At 40.9% G+C, this 19,941-nt stretch overlaps 1 protein-coding gene across 2 annotated transcripts in view; it reads left to right on the top strand.

Moving 5' to 3' along the window:
• LOC129757681 (tyrosine-protein kinase Abl) overlaps positions 1 to 19,941 on the top strand; it is a 448,900-nt gene that overhangs the window by 426,561 nt on the left and 2,398 nt on the right. Inside the window, exons 2-7 of one of the 2 annotated variants that reach the window (XM_055754965.1) lie at positions 3,032 to 3,976; positions 14,508 to 15,094; positions 15,160 to 15,304; positions 15,375 to 15,495; positions 15,558 to 15,634; positions 16,461 to 19,086. In XM_055754965.1, the coding sequence (XP_055610940.1) occupies positions 3,032 to 3,976; positions 14,508 to 15,094; positions 15,160 to 15,304; positions 15,375 to 15,495; positions 15,558 to 15,634; positions 16,461 to 19,086 (4,501 nt within the window). Of the gene's footprint in view, positions 1 to 3,031; positions 3,977 to 14,507; positions 15,095 to 15,159; positions 15,305 to 15,374; positions 15,496 to 15,557; positions 15,698 to 16,460; positions 19,087 to 19,941 lie in introns of both variants that reach the window. The other variant, XM_055754964.1, reaches the window with a different exon arrangement.

The following is a 19,941-nucleotide window of genomic DNA, read 5'->3' on the forward strand; positions in this document are numbered from 1 at the left end:
TAACAGAACATATTTGTCGAGAAACGTAATTCTCCTAAAGGCTTCAAAAATAATTTATGACGATTTTGCAAAACTGTATACAATACATTCGATAACTCAAAGATGCTAGATTTGTAAACTTTAGTTTAATGGTTTCTGAGATAGGTTATGCTAAATTTTGGTGTTATCGGGCTATGATTTCTTTGCGGTCCTTAATGTGTTAACGTATGATCATGAGGATCATTGTATATTTTTTGGCCATTCTTCAATTTATTTAATTTTGTTTCTTTAATTTAAATTTCCTAAATTTTTGAGATGTGCTACCCAGCAATCATTTTTGTAGGTATATTTTTCTACAACTTTTGTATTCGTCTCATATGCATTATAGAATAATTGTATTAAACTCGAAAAAAACGCATTTACCTACAAATGTGGAGGTAATATACATACATATTTTCAATTTCTGGTCTAAACGATAAGAGATTTTTACGATGGACGACATTCGACACCATATTCATACATACTGAAAAAAATGCATCAGAGCACAAGTTTTTCCTCTCAACGCTTGCGAACCGTTGCCAGCGACAATATTTGCTGCCTCTGTCATTGGTCAATTCTTGCACATTCACCATCTGATTTTTAGCAATCTGGTTGCACTGATGGTCGCAGAGAGAACAACAAAGCTGTTCTCTCACTTTACCCACGCGGGAGAAAGCAAAAGAACGAAATCGTCTTCAAAATCTGCAAACATGGTGGACTTTTTATCATAACCATTTATTCCGACTTCGAGTAACGATTTTTACGATCTTTTACTTGCGTTAGTTGGAATTACGATTCGCAGCAACGTTTTTAATGACTTGAGTTATCATTTTAATGCGATTTTATGTTTGCTGGATTAACTTGATTATCTGGATTTCCTTGATTTTCTAGATTGTTTTATGATTTTCTTGATTCTCTTGATTTTCTTGAAATTATTGTTTTTTTTGATTTTCTTGAAATTCTTGATTGAATTGATAAACTTGATTTTCTCATTTTCTTGATTTTCTTGATTTTTGTTATTTCTTTGATTTTCTTGATTTTTTCATTTTCTTGATTTTTATTATTTCTTTGATTTTCTTGATTTTCTTGATTTTTGTTATTTCTTTTATTTTCTTGATTTTCTTGATTTTCTTGATTGTTTTATGATTTTTTTGATTCTCTTGATTTTCTTGATTTTCTCGATTTTCTTGATTTTTTTCATTTTCTTGATTTTTTGGATTTCCTTGATTTTTTTGAAATTATTGATTTTTTTGATTTTCTTGAAATTCTTGATTTCTTGATTGATAAACTCGATTTTTAAATTTTCTTGATTTTTGTTATTTCTTTGAGTTTCTTGATTTTTTCATTTTCTTGATTTTTATTATTTCTTTGATTTTCTTGATTTTTGTTATTTCTTTGATTTTCTTGATTTTCTTGATTTTTCAATCCTGGGTAATTTCTTGGACCGGTAATTCTCAAATGTGTATGAAGCATTCTGAACAAATTAATAAAAAATTGTTGAACTTCAATGACACACCAACGACGGTTTCATCTACTACGAGAAAAACACTTTCATTTTGGGGGAAAAGATAATAGGCCGACTAATTCAATCTGTCCATTCACAATCAACCTGATACGATAATGAATCCTGTGGAAGGTGAAGCAGCTTGTCTTTTCTCTGCCCACGACTCGACGGATAAAAGTTTCCCATCTAATGGTCCGTTCCATCATCTTGATGTCAGCTCATTTGTTGCATCGTGTTGCTGAAGTATGGGTAATTGGGGTCTGTTTCTGCTGCTGCTTTGCCTGTTTCTGCCATCGCTGCTGTATTGCACAATCATAATTAAGGCATCGCATCAAGTGATGAAATTACGCTTAACTAACCGTGACAACTTCAACGATTTTGATGAAAGGCTTTCTCGCGGCGCATTATTTCTCCTATAACAGAGAGACAAGTAGCAATTAATGGCGAGGGCTCTTTTTTCCTCGTTTTCCTCCGCCTATGGGGGTGTTACACAATTGCTGTGGTTGATAATTGAAAAATGCATTTAGGAAAGTTTGAATAAGTTCATTGCTCCAATTAGGTTATCCAATCATCGGAACTGTGGCTTAAATCCGAAAACCCTCTAACAGTTGAGTAACACTTCTCAACAGGTAGAGTTGTTAGGTACCTACTTCTGCAAACCACAGACCACAATAATGGGAAAATACTCTACCAGAGAAAGATCAAACAACATTTTTGCATCTCTTTGGTTGTTGTTGTTGTTGGGCAGCAAAATTATCCGGTTGCCGCCGAGTCGTTTTCTTTTATTTATTCCATTGCAACTGGCATCTTTTTCGTTTCCTTCCGGTTTCGTTTTGTCTGTTCCCCTTTTGGTTTGATGCAAATTTTTTTTTCAAAAACATGTTCCAGGTTCATTGTTTGCATACATTTATTTATAAAGTAGAGCTCATTGGAGTTGTTTTTTGCTCTTGCTCTTTAAAAAATGAACTTGCAATGTAGGTCTTGAATTTACATCAATTTCTTCCTTTCAACCCCCATCTTTTTTACCCGTACCAGTTCGGGAAGTGCGAATTTGACTCTATAGCTTAAATGGCAAAATTTAGCCCGCGATTAAATGTTGGAGGGTTTTAGTAGGCCTTATATAGATATCGTTGATTTAAAAAAAATCTGTAGTTATGAACTCCAATATTGTGTCAGATTTTGCCAATCGCCTCTTGTTTTAACGGAGTGACGTTTGAAAAATCTGACTTTTCTACTGACATTTAACACAAAGCTGTAATTAGATTGGCATTTAAAACTGATTTCGCCACACGTTATCAAACTTCCGTCAGAGCAGATCTTTCTATTCGCGCGGTGGGTTGTCCAGTTGAATGTTTGCTCCCCGTTAGTACATCCTCAATATTTCGCTCAATTATGTGCCATGGCGTCATTCGGCTCGTTCAATTGGCCGGTTCAAAATATCGATCTACCCAAACTACCTACCACACCAAAATGCTAATTTATTTTCGTATCTTATCTTTTCATCCGCAGAAGCGTTGCTGCAATCCCGCCCACTGCCACATATTCCGCCACCGGGCAGTTTGCTCCCAACCGATTTGCTCGGCCAGAACCAGGATGGGTCGGAAAACCACACCGGAACGATGCACTCCCAGGGCAGCTCCAACACGGCCCAGTCCAGCTTCGAGAATGCACACCGATGGACGTCCAAAGAAAATTTGCTGGCGCCCGGACCGGAAGAAGACGATCCACAGCTGTTCGTCGCCTTATACGACTTCAAGGCCGGAGGCGAAAATCAACTGAGCCTCCGGAAGGGTGAACAGGTGCGGATACTTTCCTACAACAAATCCGGGGAGTGGTGCGAGGCACATTCCGATTCCGGCCACGTCGGTTGGGTTCCTTCCAACTACGTCACACCGCTAAATTCCTTAGAAAAGCATTCCTGGTATCATGGGCCGATTTCGCGAAACGCCGCCGAATACCTGCTCAGTTCCGGTATCAACGGAAGCTTTCTGGTCCGGGAGAGCGAAAGTTCCCCCGGGCAGCGTAGTATAAGTTTAAGGTACGAAGGTCGCGTCTACCACTACCGGATATCGGAAGATTCGGACGGGAAGGTGTACGTGACGGCGGAGGCTAAATTTAATACCCTGGCGGAGCTGGTGCACCACCATAGTGTGCTACACGAGGGACACGGACTGATTACGCCGCTGCTCTATCCGGCGCCAAAGCAAAACAAACCCACGGTGTTCCCGCTGAGTCCGGAACCGGACGAGTGGGAAATCTGTCGAACTGATATTGTGATGAAACATAAACTGGGTGGTGGGCAGTACGGGGAAGTGTACGAGGCTGTGTGGAAACGGTATGGTAATACGGTGGCGGTCAAAACGCTCAAGGAGGACACGATGGCACTGAAGGATTTCATCGAAGAGGCTGCTATTATGAAGGAAATGAAACACCCGAACCTGGTGCAATTGATAGGTAAGTTATTAAATGGAAATTTAATCTCAGCAAGAGTTCAAAAATAAATTATCAGTATTTATCAAGCTTAAACAATACAGTTTAAATTTTGTTGACTGACTCGTTTACTCATGGCAATCATCCATGCAAAATAACATAGTGCCTGAGAGTCATTCCGTTTTCCGTTAACATGAATCTTAAATTTGCCAATATCGTTATTTTCTCTACAATATCGTATTTTACTTTTCGGCCTGTTTATAAGCGATATTATTTTAACGAACAGTTATGAGCTTTTTGTTAACTGATAAATAATTTGATTTTAGCAGGAATTAATATTTTTTACTTTTTTTAACCGAACCAACCACAAACCGAAGAAGTTTTAAAAAACCTGTTGACGGATTACACAATTTCAATGTTTGTGTGTTTGCTTTAACTTAGCTGCTAACTACCTACATTTTGATTTTCGCTGCTGCCTTTGAGGATTAAGGAAAGGATAGAAAGTGAAGGATTCTCAAGCAATATTCAAAGTTTTAAAGCAGGCAACTAGATAAAGTTTTAGTTGTATAAAGTGCTTGAGGAGTCCAATAAAACTATCGGTATTACTTGGGATTGGAATATATGGTGGAAGATAGTAGAAGATTAGGGTAAGGATTAGGAAGGATAATTTTAAAAGGTCCCACACCAGGTTGCACACGGTTGTGAAGACCATTTCCTGTCCTCTCCTCCCAAGAGCCCATAGTAATGACAAGATTTGCTGCGCTTGCCGCGCGTTACTTTTGTAGGAATGTAGTTTCTTGGGAGATCCGTGCAGTTGAAATTGTGATTTTAGTTTGAGAAACACAGTAGAATCACACCCCTCTATACCTGGGAGAGGAAGACTGAATAAAAAAAGAAAAAAATCTTTCAAACGTCAAATTTCTCTCATCAATCTATCAACCAGTGGGAAGGTTCAAAATTTTACTTTCTGATTTTGATAAATTTCAATAAAACTTTTTTGATGCTGGAATTCACTTGTTTTTCATGAAACAATGATTTAATTAGGTTTTGTTTAGCTCTGGCAAATTCTTGCATGATCAGGCGTATAGAGTCGCTCAAATTTCGTTGAAGTTTTTGAAGCTGATATATAAAAATTGTTTGATTAATGGTTGTTCTCAAATAGCTTAAATAACAGATTTTGATTTTGGGTTGTTCCCATCGACCGAACAACATTTTTATATAGTTTTATGTTTATAGTTACGACAGAGTTGACAGACTGGTATTGGATGATCTAGCTGTTGTAGTCGATTTCGATGTTTATTTTTGAATCTGCAGCAATTACCTCAAAAGACTTAAATTCAGCACCTAAACAACTGAATTACATGACTCGCTACACGAAACTGATCATGTAAAGTTAAAATTTGAACGATTACAAATCTTTTCAACAATTGCTGGCTTTTTGCCGAACAGTAAAAAAAACGATACAGAAAATGATACAGCGAAAGTCTTCCTCCCCCAGCTCCATACTATCCATACTATCTATGTACGGTATGGTTTCGTAAGAGTGGGTAGACCCTAGTGCTGAAGGTCGTTAATACTTGATTGGTTAGCATTTTGATATAAGTACAGTTTTAATTTTTTCTTAAATACTGTAAAGATAGGTATACTTTTTATTTCGGTTCGGTTTATTTTTCTTGAGAACTAACCATTAAGATGTTTTGATAAAGCCTCTGAGTTTTAAGCCAAACAAGCAAAATTCTGCTTAATTCAGTGCAAGTAATTCTGTGTGTAAGCTGGTCAGCGTTTTCTTATTGTTTATTGTAAATATGCTGTTGATGCTGATCGTACTTCAGAACAATTGCATTATTGAGTTTATGTTACAATTCAATCATGGTCCTTTTTTGTCAAAGTATCGCACATCGCACAATGGTGAAAAAAGTGTATAAACTAGGATTGTTCGATCTTCGCGGAAAGATCGATCTACAAGATCGATTCAGATGAACGGTTCTGGGATTGATCCATCTAAAAAATCGGAGCTTGAAGATCGATCTCCAATTAATCGATCTTTTCTATTTGTAACAAGAGGAAACTGCTTTTTATTTAAAAAATATGCAAAAAAGACACAAATTTTCAAATTTGTATAATCTTTCTACATATGGAAAGAATAAAATTTTAGGCGCTTTTATGTAAGGTGAACCGGAGTAAGTGTTTAAAATCAATACCAATCCAAATTCAAAAATCTCGAAACCGCTTTGATATTTTTAAGAAATGTACTGTCAAGAAATATTCAAGAGATTAAAAGAAATTATTTCGAGGTATTTTTATTAAGATTGTCTATTGTATATTACAGTTATCAAACAAAATATGCAGACAAAAAAAAAACATATTAATTTTGAAAAAAATAATTTTTAGAAAAATCGCTGTTGTTTCTTAAGATTAGCAAATTCTTGCTAATTTTATATTCTAAATCAATCACAAACACCTTTCTGCACCCAATTCACGAGGTTTGGAAATAATTTGCAAAATTGTATTGAAATAAATTAAAAATTTCTAAAATTATTTTTTAACTGATCAACAACTCACTTCGTCAAATTAAATTCGCTGCTAGATTCTACGGCAGAAATTTCTCATCTTGCCCCGATTGATGGTGCCAATGATGCCCCTACAGTGACTGATTTTCAGGTTTCGGCACAAAACTTTATAATGCATCTTTAAACGTTTATGTCTACTTTTTTCAAGTTTCATTCAGTTAGGAAATTGACTTTTTTAGTGGCTGAACACGAAACAATGATGTAACTCACATATTATAGCTGTTTTCTATGGTTAAATAAGCGTCCTCCTTAATGTGGCCATTATGCTCTTATTTCCCCTAAATGAGAGAAAAAGATCGAAAGATCGAATCGAAAATAAACTGATCTAATCGATCTTTTCCTGGCCGAAGAATCGATCCAAAAAATCGAAAATCGGAGTTTAAAAGATCAATCCTCCAAGGATCGATCCAAGATCGACCAATCCTAGTATAAACTACGAAGAAATTCAATATCTTCCCTCCTACACGTAACAAATCTATGAAAAAGTACTTTCCTCTAGTGAAAATTTCCGGAAAATCGATTGGACGTAGTTTCAGACGCCGCATGAGCTTACGAACGGAGTTATAGTGCCTTTTTAACCCATAATTTGAACCCACAAACACACCCCCTATATTTTGTAAACAATTCAGAAAAAAATTATTTCGACTTGAAAATTTTGAACAAAAATAGACCTAATTTGTGTTATTTTTTTCTGAGGAATTTATTGGAGGCTGTTTGAGCCACTGCACGCTTTGGCAAATGAAGTTATGGCTGTTTTTATCCTCAATTCCCCTATTTATATTTTTCGATTATTTCCGAAAAAAAAGCAGGACTTAAAAATTTTGAACCAAATAAACAAATCTCTTGTTATTTTTTTTTTCGAGGAATGCAATGAAGCCTATTTGAGCCACTCCACGCATTGGAAACAGGAGTAATAGCTGTTTTACTCTCAATTCCCTTACAAATAGTTAAGAACACGCATGTTCGGACTTGAAAATTTTGAACCAAATCCGACGTATCTTGTGTGATTTTTTTACGAGGAATCCAGTGGAGGCTGTTAGAGTCACCGCACGGAAAATGGAGTTATGGCTGTTTTTACCCTCAATTCCTCTACATTTTTCAATTATTTCAGAAAAAAAGCATTTTCGGCCCTGAAAATTTTGAGCAAAATGAAACGTATCTTGTGTGATTTTTCTGAGGAATCCAACGAAGCCTGCCTGAGCCACCGCACGGATTGGAAACTGGAGTTATGGCTGTTTTACTCTCAATTTCCCAAAAACACGCAAAACACATCAAAAGTCTGCTTGTTGTGTTCAAATATGAGCACGTGGAGACAATTGGTGCCAACACCAATTTGTTGCATTCAATTCAAGCTTCAATGTGGTTTATTAGTTTTAAAAATTCACTTGCACGTTTTTGCAATAGAAGCTCGTGAAATTGAGTAAAAATAAAACTTAAAGTTGCAATAAGTTGGCTAGAAAACGTCGTAGAATGTGTGAAATCTTGTGCAAAACGTGTGATTTGAATGCCCCAACAAATGTTCAGAACATCTTATTCATGTAAATCCTCATCTAACTATAGTTAAGTTTAGAAAACTAACTTTTAAATAACTTTAAAAAAAAACCTTGATAACTCTGCTCTGAAAAGAGATAGAGTTTTGATGTATTTAACAAAGTTTCATATTTTCACGTATTCTACAACTTTGTAGCATAAAGTAAAGCTCCATCTATTGTTATAAAAAAGTTAGAATGTTTTATACTGGACTCAGACTAACTTTTGATACCTTCAAATTATGCAGCATGTTTGAAGAAGCAAATGTTCTGAAGACACTTAAGAGATTAGATGAAAGGCAGAGGCGCTAGGAAAAAAGTTCCACTTTTAGCCATTTCGGACCACTGTGGTGCGGTGGTTCAAACAGCCTCAATTCGACTCCAAAAAAAAATTGCATAAGTCTCATTTGGTTCAAAATTTCCATGTCCGAAACTGCTTTTTCTGAGTTATTTGAAAAATATAAGGGAACTGAGGGTAATACAGCCATAACTCCTGTTTCCAATGCGTGCGGTGACTCAAAAAGGCTTCGTTGGATTTCCCGGAAAAAATCACACAACATACATCAAATTTGGTTCGAAATTTTCAAGTCAGAACATGCTTTTTCTGAACTATTTGAAAAATGTTGGGAAATTGAGAGTAAAACAGCCATAGCTCCATTTGCCAAAGCGTGCGGTGACTCAGTTGAAGTCTGCTGGGGCCAAGTTGGAAACAAACGATCTGGTGTCTCAACTTTTTCTGACACTACCAAACAGCTTTGATCCTCTGGTGACGGCCCTCGAGAATCTGGACGAAAAGGATCTTTCGCTGGAAATGGTTAAACAACGACTGTTGGCCGAAGTATCCAAACGAGAAGACCGGATGGAAGAATCGAACGAGGACAAGAGCACGGTGTTCGTCGGAAGAAAAGGAAATCGACCGATGAAACCCAAAGGACCGAAATGTTATCGCTGTGGTAAGCTTGGCCACGTTCAAAAGGACTGCCGGAATCGAGCGCTAACACGGTGCTATGCGACCGTAGGACTGTTTCATCTATGGTCAATCCAGCGAGAAAATTGAGCCAACTTGAAGCAATTTTCTTCTTTGATTCGGTATGCAGTGACCATCTTGTTAACTGTCGGAGTTATCTGCAATCAATTCGGAAATTGAAGAAACCATTCGTTGTCGATGTGGAAAAAGAAAGCGTTACCTTAGTTGGTCATTACGAAGGCGTTGTCCGAGGCTATACTTCTTGCAGAGTCCGGTTCGGGTTGAAGAACGTGGTTTACCTGCCAGAATTACGAGGTGTCAGCAGTGTCGAGAGCCTTTTGATGGAACGCGAAGCCGTGCTTCACGACCCTTAGCTTAGAGCGAGTACACTCGGATGTTTGTGGCCCCATCGTGGCCTGGGATAGCTCCAGATATTTTGTGAGTTTCATTGACGACTTCACACATTGTGCAGTTTTTTATCCGAAGAAGAAGTAGTCCGAAGTATTTGTTTTTTTCAAACAATATGGAGCCATAGTTACGACGGAGTCGCAAATGAAAATTTCTAAGCTAACTGTTGATCAAGGTACGGAATACAATTGTAATGTGCAGCGATAATACTGCAAGGCCAAATGAATCCAGTTGCAACCAATCGTTGCCTACTTTCCGCAGCAGAATGGAGTTGCAGAAAGATTCAACCGTACCATCGCAGACAAGGCTGGTTGATTCTGGTGTACCGAAATTCTTGTGGCCGGAAGCTGTCCAGACCGCAATTTTCCTCATCAATCGAAGTCCAACGTGTGCTGTGGGTGGTAAAGCTACTCCAATCCAAATGTGTGGCCGCATGAGAAGCCGAATATCAAGAAGCTACGAATTATTGGTTGTCAAGCGTTCGTCTGGGTACCAAACCAGTTGAGGAAGAAGTTTGATGCAAAGAGTAAGAAGGCAATACTGGTTGGTTATGCTCCCAATGGGTACCGACTTTGGGATCCGGATTTTCAAAAGGTTATCATTGCTCGAGATGTGAAATTTAATGAAGCAAATTTTCCCTTTCGAGATGAACAAGTTCCGAAGAAAACCCCTTGGTCATTCCTGTGCAGCATGAGCTAGAGAGGGCAGTTGAAAACGATATTGGTGATGGCCCCGAAGAATTTCATCCTCTGGTCAGTGATGACGAAGTGGAATTCACAAGTCCTTTGGCTGTTGTCAATCCAGAAGAAAATCCTTGCGCGCTCCCTTCGCAAGAAAGACGTGGTGACTTTTCAGGGTCTAACACGTAGCGTAGCAGAGTCCCCGGTGCTGGAACGAGAGGCTGAATGACACTTTAATAAAGGTAAGGTTCCAACGGTCTCAACACGATTATTGCCTCTATTCACGAATCGACGAGAGGAGGAGAGACGAAATATTTCTGGTCCTGTACGTCGATGATCTGGTTGTGGCCGACAAGAAAACTTGGAAACTGTTTTAAATATGAAGCAACAGCTATCAAATGAGTTCCAAATTACGGATTGCGGGAATGTGCGAAACTTTTTTGGTGTCAAGATCGATTACGACATGAAGCGTGGCAAGATGAATTTGTCGAAAACAGCTAGTATCGAAAAACTTCTTCGTAAATTTGGCTTGGCTGAATGCAACCCTTACAAGACTCCGATGAAAAGGCATTGCAGTTGGAGAAGAATGAAGCTGGAACAACAAGCGAACCGTACCGAGAACTTTTAGAAACCATAATGTACCTTATGATGTTTACCCGTTCTGATATATGTTTTATACGAATGGCTATCTTGGACGTTTTCAGCAGAATTCTGGTGAGCATCATTGGGGTGCACTGTTCGCTATTTGAAGGATACAAAAGACGTCTTTCTGAGGAACTCCGTCAACAAGCAGGCAGAACAACTACGAGGATTCGCGGATCCGAATTGGGCTTGCGACACACGGAAGATAGAAAGTCTGTAAGCGGTTACATGTTCCAAGTCTTTGATAAAACTATATCCTGGTCCAGCAAAAAGCAAACAACGGTAGCTATGTCGTCCAGTGAAGCCGAATATGGCTGATCGGTATTTTGAAAGATCTGAGATTCCGAAACGTATCACCTGTGACCATTTGTGATGACAACCATGGGTGCATTGGAATGGCAAGAAACTGCGAATCCCGGCGTGCCGACCATGTTGACATCAAACACCACTTTCTTCGAGATCGAGTTGCTCTTCTGGTGTGCTGAAAATCGTACCGATCAAGAGTAATGAACAACTGGCTGATATTTTCACGAAGTCCCTGGATGTTGGTCGGTTTGAAATCCTCCGGAGATCTTTTGGATTGGCGGATCGCCACTCTTCTTTCCGTCACTGAAGCTTCCGATTTCCCCCAGATCCAGGCTTCCTAGTTGTCTTTTATTACTTTGGTGACGGTTGATCTGGCCACATTCAACGATTTTGCTATTTTTGCGTGCGTGTAGTTTGGATTTTAACGACGCATGCTCTAAATTTTGATTCGTAGCTCCAGTTGCTTGGACGCTATTTTGATAACTAAAGATTCTTGGACACCAGGCCTCCATAAACTCAATGTACTGAAAACTTTCATTTTCGATGTAATTAACTGTCCTTTATGATAGGTCATATTCGCGATAATGTGATCCACAGCAATAAAAATAGACCTGTTTCAGCATATATGTACTTATGAACGACCTCTTCTGCCAACTGCCTTATTGGTTTATTTCAAAAAGTATAGTAAAAACATTTTAAGAAATCTGCTGAACCAAATAGGATAAATCGATCACTAACCGGCGCGATGTCTCAGACAACTAACTCTGCATTCTGTTGTAAACTGGGGTAGCACGGATACAAGAATAAATAACACGTAGTTACTTAACACTACATATTAAAAAGACGATTTATTGACGAAGTAAAATCACGTCGCGACTATACGTTTACAGAACAAAACATAAAGTGATTGGTTGTTGTTGTTGTAATCTACCCGCTGGTTGGCGCGTCGATCAGCTGACAGATAGCAGTGAGCCCAGCGGTATTGTTTGTAGGGTGTTTCACGCCCTAACATCTCCTCCCTTAATACAGCCGGTGCTGGTTGAACCGGATCGGCGGTCTTCTGGTCCGCGAAGAACGACGAGGCACCTGCACAGCTGTTCGTTGACCTCTACTGGGCCAGCAGAGCTTGTTGATGATGGAGAAGGAGACGTTGAGAGAGGCGGGATAACGGTGAAGTATCTGGAGACTGTCCAAGATTTTTCGGTATTGTTGGAGCTACGCAAAATGTGCTCAGATCCTCACTTATTGGAACCGAACTTCTCCCCTCTCGATTTTCCTGAAATGGTTCAGCCTTGCTGTGCGATTGTGCTGTGGTGAAGTGCTGGATGCTGAATGTTTGGAGCGTGGTGCTGCCTCAAATGACTCCGACGATGTGGATGGTTTGACACTCTGGTTGCAAAAAGTAGAAATCGGCACAGACCAGAGCCCAAAAGCGTCAAGCAAATCGATTCCAAACACGTTAAACGATTTGTCGACCACGTGAAATGTCCCACGGCGCTGCTGGCCATTGACGTTGACGTCACACTGGAACCTGGAGGGGGGCACCAGAAGCCGTTGATGCATTTCCTAGTGCTGGGGTGGTGGAAGGCTTCCCGATTTTCTCCCACACACGCTTCGATGCCACACTGATGTCGGACCCAGTGTCCAACTGCAGTTGCACTTCAGCACCGTTTAGATGAGCTCGAACAAATTTTCTTTTTTGTTGCTCTGCTTTCACTTTAACTGTATTTGCCCGAAAAGTTCTATTTTTGTTCTTGTGATAGGGCTTTGCACTTTTGTTTTCGGATAAACAATAACCGTCACGGTGTCCGTTGTTGCCACAATCACTACACTTGTGGTCCTTGTATGGGCACTCACGAGTGTAGTGCATTGCGCCGCACTTCCAACAAGGGGTTGGGGGAATGTTTTTGTGTTCACTATTTTGCTTCACTTTTTTCGAAGAACTTTTAGAAAATTGCTGCCGATTATAGTTCCGCTCCACGAACTGCACTGCTGGTGGTCCGGATGTTCCCTCGATCAAAGCAGTGTCTCTCTTCAGACACATCAGCCGCTGGCAGTCTTCAGAAAGCTGCTCCAGGGTCACGTCGTTCCGGTCCTCGATTTTTGCCAACAGTCTAGTACGCACCTCTGCATCACACTCCGCTTTCATGCCGCAAACAAATAATAAACATTTGAACTGCTCCTCCGTCAATTTACTCAGCTCAAAATCGACCGCGTTCTTGTTTACACGGCATGAAAACTAAACGTAATCTTCGGTGGACTTTTTCGTTGTCTGCAGGCAACGATACCGCTTGCTGATGAGCGATTCAGCAGCACCAAACAGGATTCCCAATTTCCGAACAGTTTCGTCAAATTGGTACTCTTTCGGTAGTTTCGGAAGGATGAAATTAACATACCGTTCATGTTCGGCGGAACCCATCTTCCGGAGGAGCAAACGGACTTTTGCATCGCTGTCGAGCCGGGATGCGTCTTGCTCAAACAGGTCTTTGTACCGCGCGTACCAAGCCGCAAACGTAATGTTGTTTTCCGGATCGTACCGGAACTCCTTGATGTGATGCGAAAGTGAATCTAAAATCACTTCAGGGTTAGATGGTACCTGCACGCTCAACGATGACATCGTAAGGAGGAACATCTCCTGCTGCTGTCGCATAAACTCCTGTTGCTGATTTAGCATTTGTGTCGCAAATGCTTGCTGCTGTTGGAGGAGCTGGGAAAGGAGTGCGTCTGATGATGAGAGGTGGTGTGTTGATTGATACGACTGTGGCTGCTGCTGCTGCCCGGGGAATTGTTGCGAAAGTCCCGTCGGTGGCTGCTGACCGAACTGTGTGGGGCGAACAAAGCTTGCCATGCCAGCTGGGAGGAACTGCTGTCCACTGGGGAGCCCGTTGATGGTCCCATTTGATCCAGCGGATTGATCCGAAGTTGGGTTAGGATCACTTGAATTCATCACACACCGACGTCTTTTCCGCGTGGGGAACGTAATTACGCGATAATTAAGTGAATTTCGCGATAATCACTTGACCGACTCGTCGCCACTGTTGTAAACTGCGCAAATTCCCAGCAAAACGTCGCCAGGTATTAACGATTTCCAATCGAAAGATAAACCACAGCAGAAAAAAGAGGATTTCGGTTACGAACCCCCTACAACTAATGCAGTATCTCTGCAACCACCAGCTCGAAGTGTGAATTCGCGACTATACGTTTACAGAACAAAACATAAAGTGATTGGTTGTTGTTGTTGTAATCTACCCGCTGGTTGGCGCGTCGATCAGCTGACAGATAGGCTGCCAGCAGTGAGCCCAGCGGTATTGTTTGTAGGGTGTTTCACGCCCTAACACATTCAATAACCTTTATTGGGGTCCTAAAAATTGATTTCAAAAGCTTTCCAAGTAGAAATTAGTATGGATTTAAGAAGGTTTGACCTAATGTTACCTTTCATTCTCCATTCACCAGGTGTCTGTACTCGAGAGCCCCCTTTCTACATCATCACCGAATTCATGAGCCATGGCAACCTGCTGGACTTCCTGCGCTCGGCTGGCCGAGAAACGTTGGATGCGGTAGCGCTGCTGTATATGGCCACCCAGATTGCATCGGGCATGAGTTACCTGGAGAGCCGTAACTTCATTCATCGCGATTTGGCAGCACGAAATTGTCTCGTCGGTGATAACAACCTGGTCAAGGTGGCGGATTTCGGGCTGGCCCGATTGATGCGAGACGACACGTACACAGCCCATGCCGGAGCAAAGTTCCCCATCAAATGGACCGCACCGGAGGGTTTAGCGTATAATAAATTTAGCACCAAATCCGATGTGTGGGCGTTCGGTGTGTTGCTGTGGGAAATTGCCACCTACGGAATGTCCCCCTATCCGGGCATCGATCTGACGGAAGTGTTCCACCGGTTGGAGTCCGGCTACCGAATGGAGCGTCCCCCCGGGTGTCCACCCGAAGTGTACGAGTTGATGCGGAAGTGCTGGCAGTGGAACGCCCAGGACCGGCCGACCTTCAAGAGCATACACCACGACCTAGAGCACATGTTTCAGGTAATTGCCGAGAAGGTGTCTCCAAGCGCTAATTTTTCTTATCCGTATAGATTTTCTGTTGACAGGAATCGTCCATCACCGAGGCAGTAGAGAAGCAATTGCAGGGTGTATCACAGCCGGTCCAACTGACGCCGCAGCTGGGCAAGAAGCCCCAGATGGGGACGCAACAGCAGCAGCCGCAACACGAACCGGCCATTACCCCGATTTCCGGTGAGATTTTTTTTCAAAGAATATTAAAAACAGATTAAAGTAGGTACTTAATCGAAATTCATCTCCACAGATACTGGTTCAAGTTCGAAGCTCAGTACGTTTACAAACAAGACATCGACGGCTGGGGTTCAGATGAGAAGGACAACAAACAAACGTGGAAAGACGGCACCGGCTCCTCCAAAACGGACCAGGTATGTATTCTAAACTTCTAAATTTTGTCTTGCAAAAATAAAAATCTAAACTTTATTTGCAGTCTGCTATCGTCGAGTCGCGATTCGACGTACCGGGACGAGGACGGCAAACTGGGTGACGGCGAACAGAACTCAAACGGTATAATACCAATCACTAAATCGTCCTCTTGCAGTAGTTTCCTTATCGATAAGCTGTTTCGAGGTATTTTCGAATTTCGGGTTTAGGGTGGGATTAGTGTGTGGGATTTTGGCTAACAAGATTTAGTGTGTTGGTTTGGCTTTGGAACTAAACATTGGGTTTATTAAAGTTAATATGAGATAAGTATCAGTAATAACTTTCAGTTAGAAAACTTTAGAAAAGATATTTTCTCAAAATAACATTCTAATAGGTAGTGGAAAAGCTAGGTATGGTATATTATTTCCAAGAGGTAATGTAAAATCTAAAACCTTATATATAAGTATCTGAATTAAAAAATTTGAAATCTAAAACTAAGTCTTGGTTCTGAAATCTTATTCTGAGATTCAAACTTGAAATCTGAATTTGAACGCATGTAAAGAAGAAGACTGATTCTGCAATCTTTATTTGTTATCGTCAATTCAATTTGAAATCTTATTCCTAGGTATGGCATCTGAAGCCTGGATACCAAATCTGAAAATGTTAAATCTTATCCTCTAATATCTACTTCATTTCTATTGTTTCTGTATTCTAATCAAAATGTTGAAAACTATACAAATATCAAGTCCAGGTTCTACAAATAATGTATAATTTTCAATGGTTTTATGAATATCGAATACGAAATCGCAAGTTGTTTTAAACGCTTTTAATTTTAAAATCTCCCATTAATCCCTAACAATTTTGCTAACCTGGTTTTTGGAAAGCTCGAAACAAGCGAATAACATTTATTAACAACAACTATTCTTAATAACTTTTGGTAAGCATTTTCTAAAAACATTTTATTTTGCAGGATTTTCGAGGGATCTTGCTAATCTTGTCAACAGAACGACGGATTCGGAAAACGAGCAAACAGAAATCACGCCCGATACGGACACCGATAGTCAGGAACCTGGCGTAGGACACTTCCAGAAATCAACTTCTCAGCAAAGTTCCTTCAAACGTGTTCCAATCATGGGCAACAGAGGCTTGGAAACGCGCAGCAGCAAGCGATCGTTACCACAACAGGGAGCACCCCGAAGAGACCCCGCTACGCTACCACCGGGAGGAAGTAGTGCTCCCCCGCAAGTTGTGTCGCTGAACGCACTCGGTTCGCCGGTAGTTTGTGCTCTGGAAGTACAGAATGTAAAGAAAGCTACCAATAGATATGGAACGCTTCCAAAGGGAGCTAGAATTGGGGCTTACTTGGAGTCCTTGAGACAGGGTGATGGAACGGTGATTGCTGTAGCTGGTCAACAGGGAGTAAATTCGGTTCCTCCAGATCCTCCACCACCGATGGCTGCCGCTAATGTTATCTCCAATAGCCTACGAACGGCTGTCAAGACACAACAGCAACTCCAACCGCAGATGATTCGAAGCAATTCGTCCAGTGGAGTCACCATGGCAAATACGGCCAGCGCCAGTCTTTCCAAACTTCAACGGCATAGAACCACAACGGACGGTTCAATGATGACATTTTCCTCTTTTCGTGGTACGGTAGGCAACAACAGTCCAAAACGATCTCTTCCACCTACCCTTGCTGATCTTGAGTTTCCTCCTCCACCCGCGGATTTACCACCTCCTCCAGAGGAATTCGAAATCCATCAGCTCAATAGTTTACCCTTAGAGAAACAAATGAAACCATCGAATGACGTTTCGAATACAGAACCAAGTGTAGAAGAGGCAAGTTCTCGCTTTGGTGTTAGTTTGAGACGAAGGGAACCATCGACCGATTCCTGTAGTTCTCTTGGTAGTCCAGCGGATGCTTTCGCTCAGAACAATGAACCTCCTCCACCACCACCAAGTTTCAAAGAAAAGCTTGCTGCCGAAATCAAGGAAAAAGCAAATGTGCCAAAGCCAGCTATCGAGAATAACCACAAAATGCATGCCGACCCAGCTTCACAATTAGTCAGTGAACTGGCGGAAAGCATCAACTTTCCCAAACCCCCTCCTCCGTTACCGCCAAGCGACAGTGCTAGTCACTACAAGTCCTCGGACATTAGCTCGCTGCGCAAAGGAAAACCTTCCGAAAACAATAGCATGGCTGCTTCGCAAACTTCTTTCAAGGCACAGCTGAAGAAAGTCGAGCCAAAACGAATGCCTAATCCCATTCCCAAGAAAGAAGAAACGAGTAACATTATCGACTTCAAGTCTAGATTGCGCAAGGTGGACAATTCCAACGAGGCAGCCGTCACCAGCAATGGAACTGGAAGTGGAGAGCGTAACTCTGCCTCCGGTAACTCGGATTCTAGCTCGGACAATAATAATAAACACCATAGTACGAATAATAACAGTAATAACATTCTCAATAACAATCAATCTGTTGCAAATGAACATCAGTCGAGTGACAACGAAGGCAGAGTGAAAAGAGGGGAACATCTACGGAATGGAACAAGCAAGAACGGCACAGTCTCAGATTCTTCCACCAATAAATTGCTGCTAGAAAATGAGCTGAATTCGTTGAAACTGAAAAAATCATCTGCACCGGTGGTGACAACTGTTGCTCCAATCGATAGTAATAAGATAATCGAGCTGAAAAAGACTGAAATCAAAATTGAACTTAGCCAGGACGACAGGAAGCGGGAAAGTCTCGAGGGAAACTCACTGAAAGCGGAAGGTACCAACAGTGGTAGCGATAATTTATCTACCGGAAGCACCGGAACAGGAGACGAAAGTGACAAACGAAAGAGCACTGGAAGTATTAGCAGTTTGAAGAAACTCTGGGAAGCGAAGGAAACCCCCAACGATCAGAATGCTCAATTGAGTCCCAAGCTGGGAGTAAAAAGCGTTACCAATGCAAAGATTAACAATAATCCCGATGATGAACCGAGCGGTGTAAATAGTTCCCATGTAACGACAACAACGAACAGTAATTCCAGCCATCACGATGACCAAACCTCATCGCATCAGGTGTCTACCAAAAAACCGGCCGTCCCGGTTAAACCATCCAAATTTTCTTCGATCTACGCGACGCCGGTTCAGAATCAAATACCCAGTCCCGTTATGATAAACACCAACAGCAGCAATAACACCAACAATACCACGGCATCCAAATCGAACGATAGCAACAGCTCGCTGCTATCGGAAAAATCTACGGCTTCCTCCTCCTCGGCACCCTCGTCGACGGTCAGCCGGGAGGGTATTCTAGAGCTCATAAACATACTCGAGGGCAGTCTGAAAATTCCAGTCAATTCCATCTCGGCCTCCCAGTGGCTGCAGCTGAGCGAGCGCTTCAACTCACTCCAGTCCTGCTGTGTTACCTTTGCCGACAACGAAACGCTTCCACCGCACACCAAGTTTCACTTCCGGGAGCTGGTCACCCGGGTGGAGAACCAGTCTCTCTCGCTGCGATCGGCCGGCAGCAAGAACGTGCATGACAACGAGAAACTCGTGCTGGAAGTCGGTCAATCACTGAAGCAAATCTCGAACGCGCTGCACAGGTAATTTCAAGTCAAGTTGGTCGATTTCAAGGAACTGTTTTAAAAGTTTTTCGGCACGCTCTGTCTCTCCTTTCTTTCGTTCACTGCTGGCTGAGTACTAATTTTAAAAATCTTCATATAAAGGGGAATACTTTTTCGTTTCAATGCCTAATTTTTCCTCTCTTACGGGGCGATTGCTTCCAGGGGTGATTTTAATAAAAACTAATAGAAAATTTCCACTCCAAAATAATTTGGGCACCGGACTTTCGGTGTTTATAACATCTTAAATAGCATCGTCAAGTATTTGGTTTGATAAATTGAAAACATCTTGAAAATTAGTCGAGAGAGCTGGATAAAAATAATTGTACGAATAATTCAGTATTTAACAAACAATCTAAACACGTTAATCGAATATAATCATACATAATGACGATAAATCTTTGCCAAATTCCTTACATCTGTGTGAAGAAAATCTAGATTTGGCTTTGTAAAGCTTGTGTTATACATTATAAGTATTTAAGTTAGAAGCAGTTTCATGATAGTTTACTTTAAATTAGTGTAAGTTTTTATTCGAATTATTGGATAGTTTCCTATCCAACAATTCGAATAAAAACTCATACAAGTTAAGAGGAAATGATTTAAAACTATACTTTTCACTCGCACTTTTTTTCTGGCTCATACAGACTTTCCAAAACTAGGCTCCTAGAAAATAGATAATAAAAGTTTATTGAAGTCTGGGAATCGATCTTAGTTTATCTAGATAAACTTATTAAACACAATTTCGAAAGTTTATAAGCTCATTGTATTAGAGTCACCCATACCTGGACAAAAATCTCCTTATCTGATTCATAGTTTGCACTGCTACTTCTTTTCTTT

This window comes from Uranotaenia lowii, chromosome 3 (assembly GCF_029784155.1).
Source record: "Uranotaenia lowii strain MFRU-FL chromosome 3, ASM2978415v1, whole genome shotgun sequence".
Taxonomy (NCBI): domain Eukaryota; kingdom Metazoa; phylum Arthropoda; class Insecta; order Diptera; family Culicidae; genus Uranotaenia; species Uranotaenia lowii.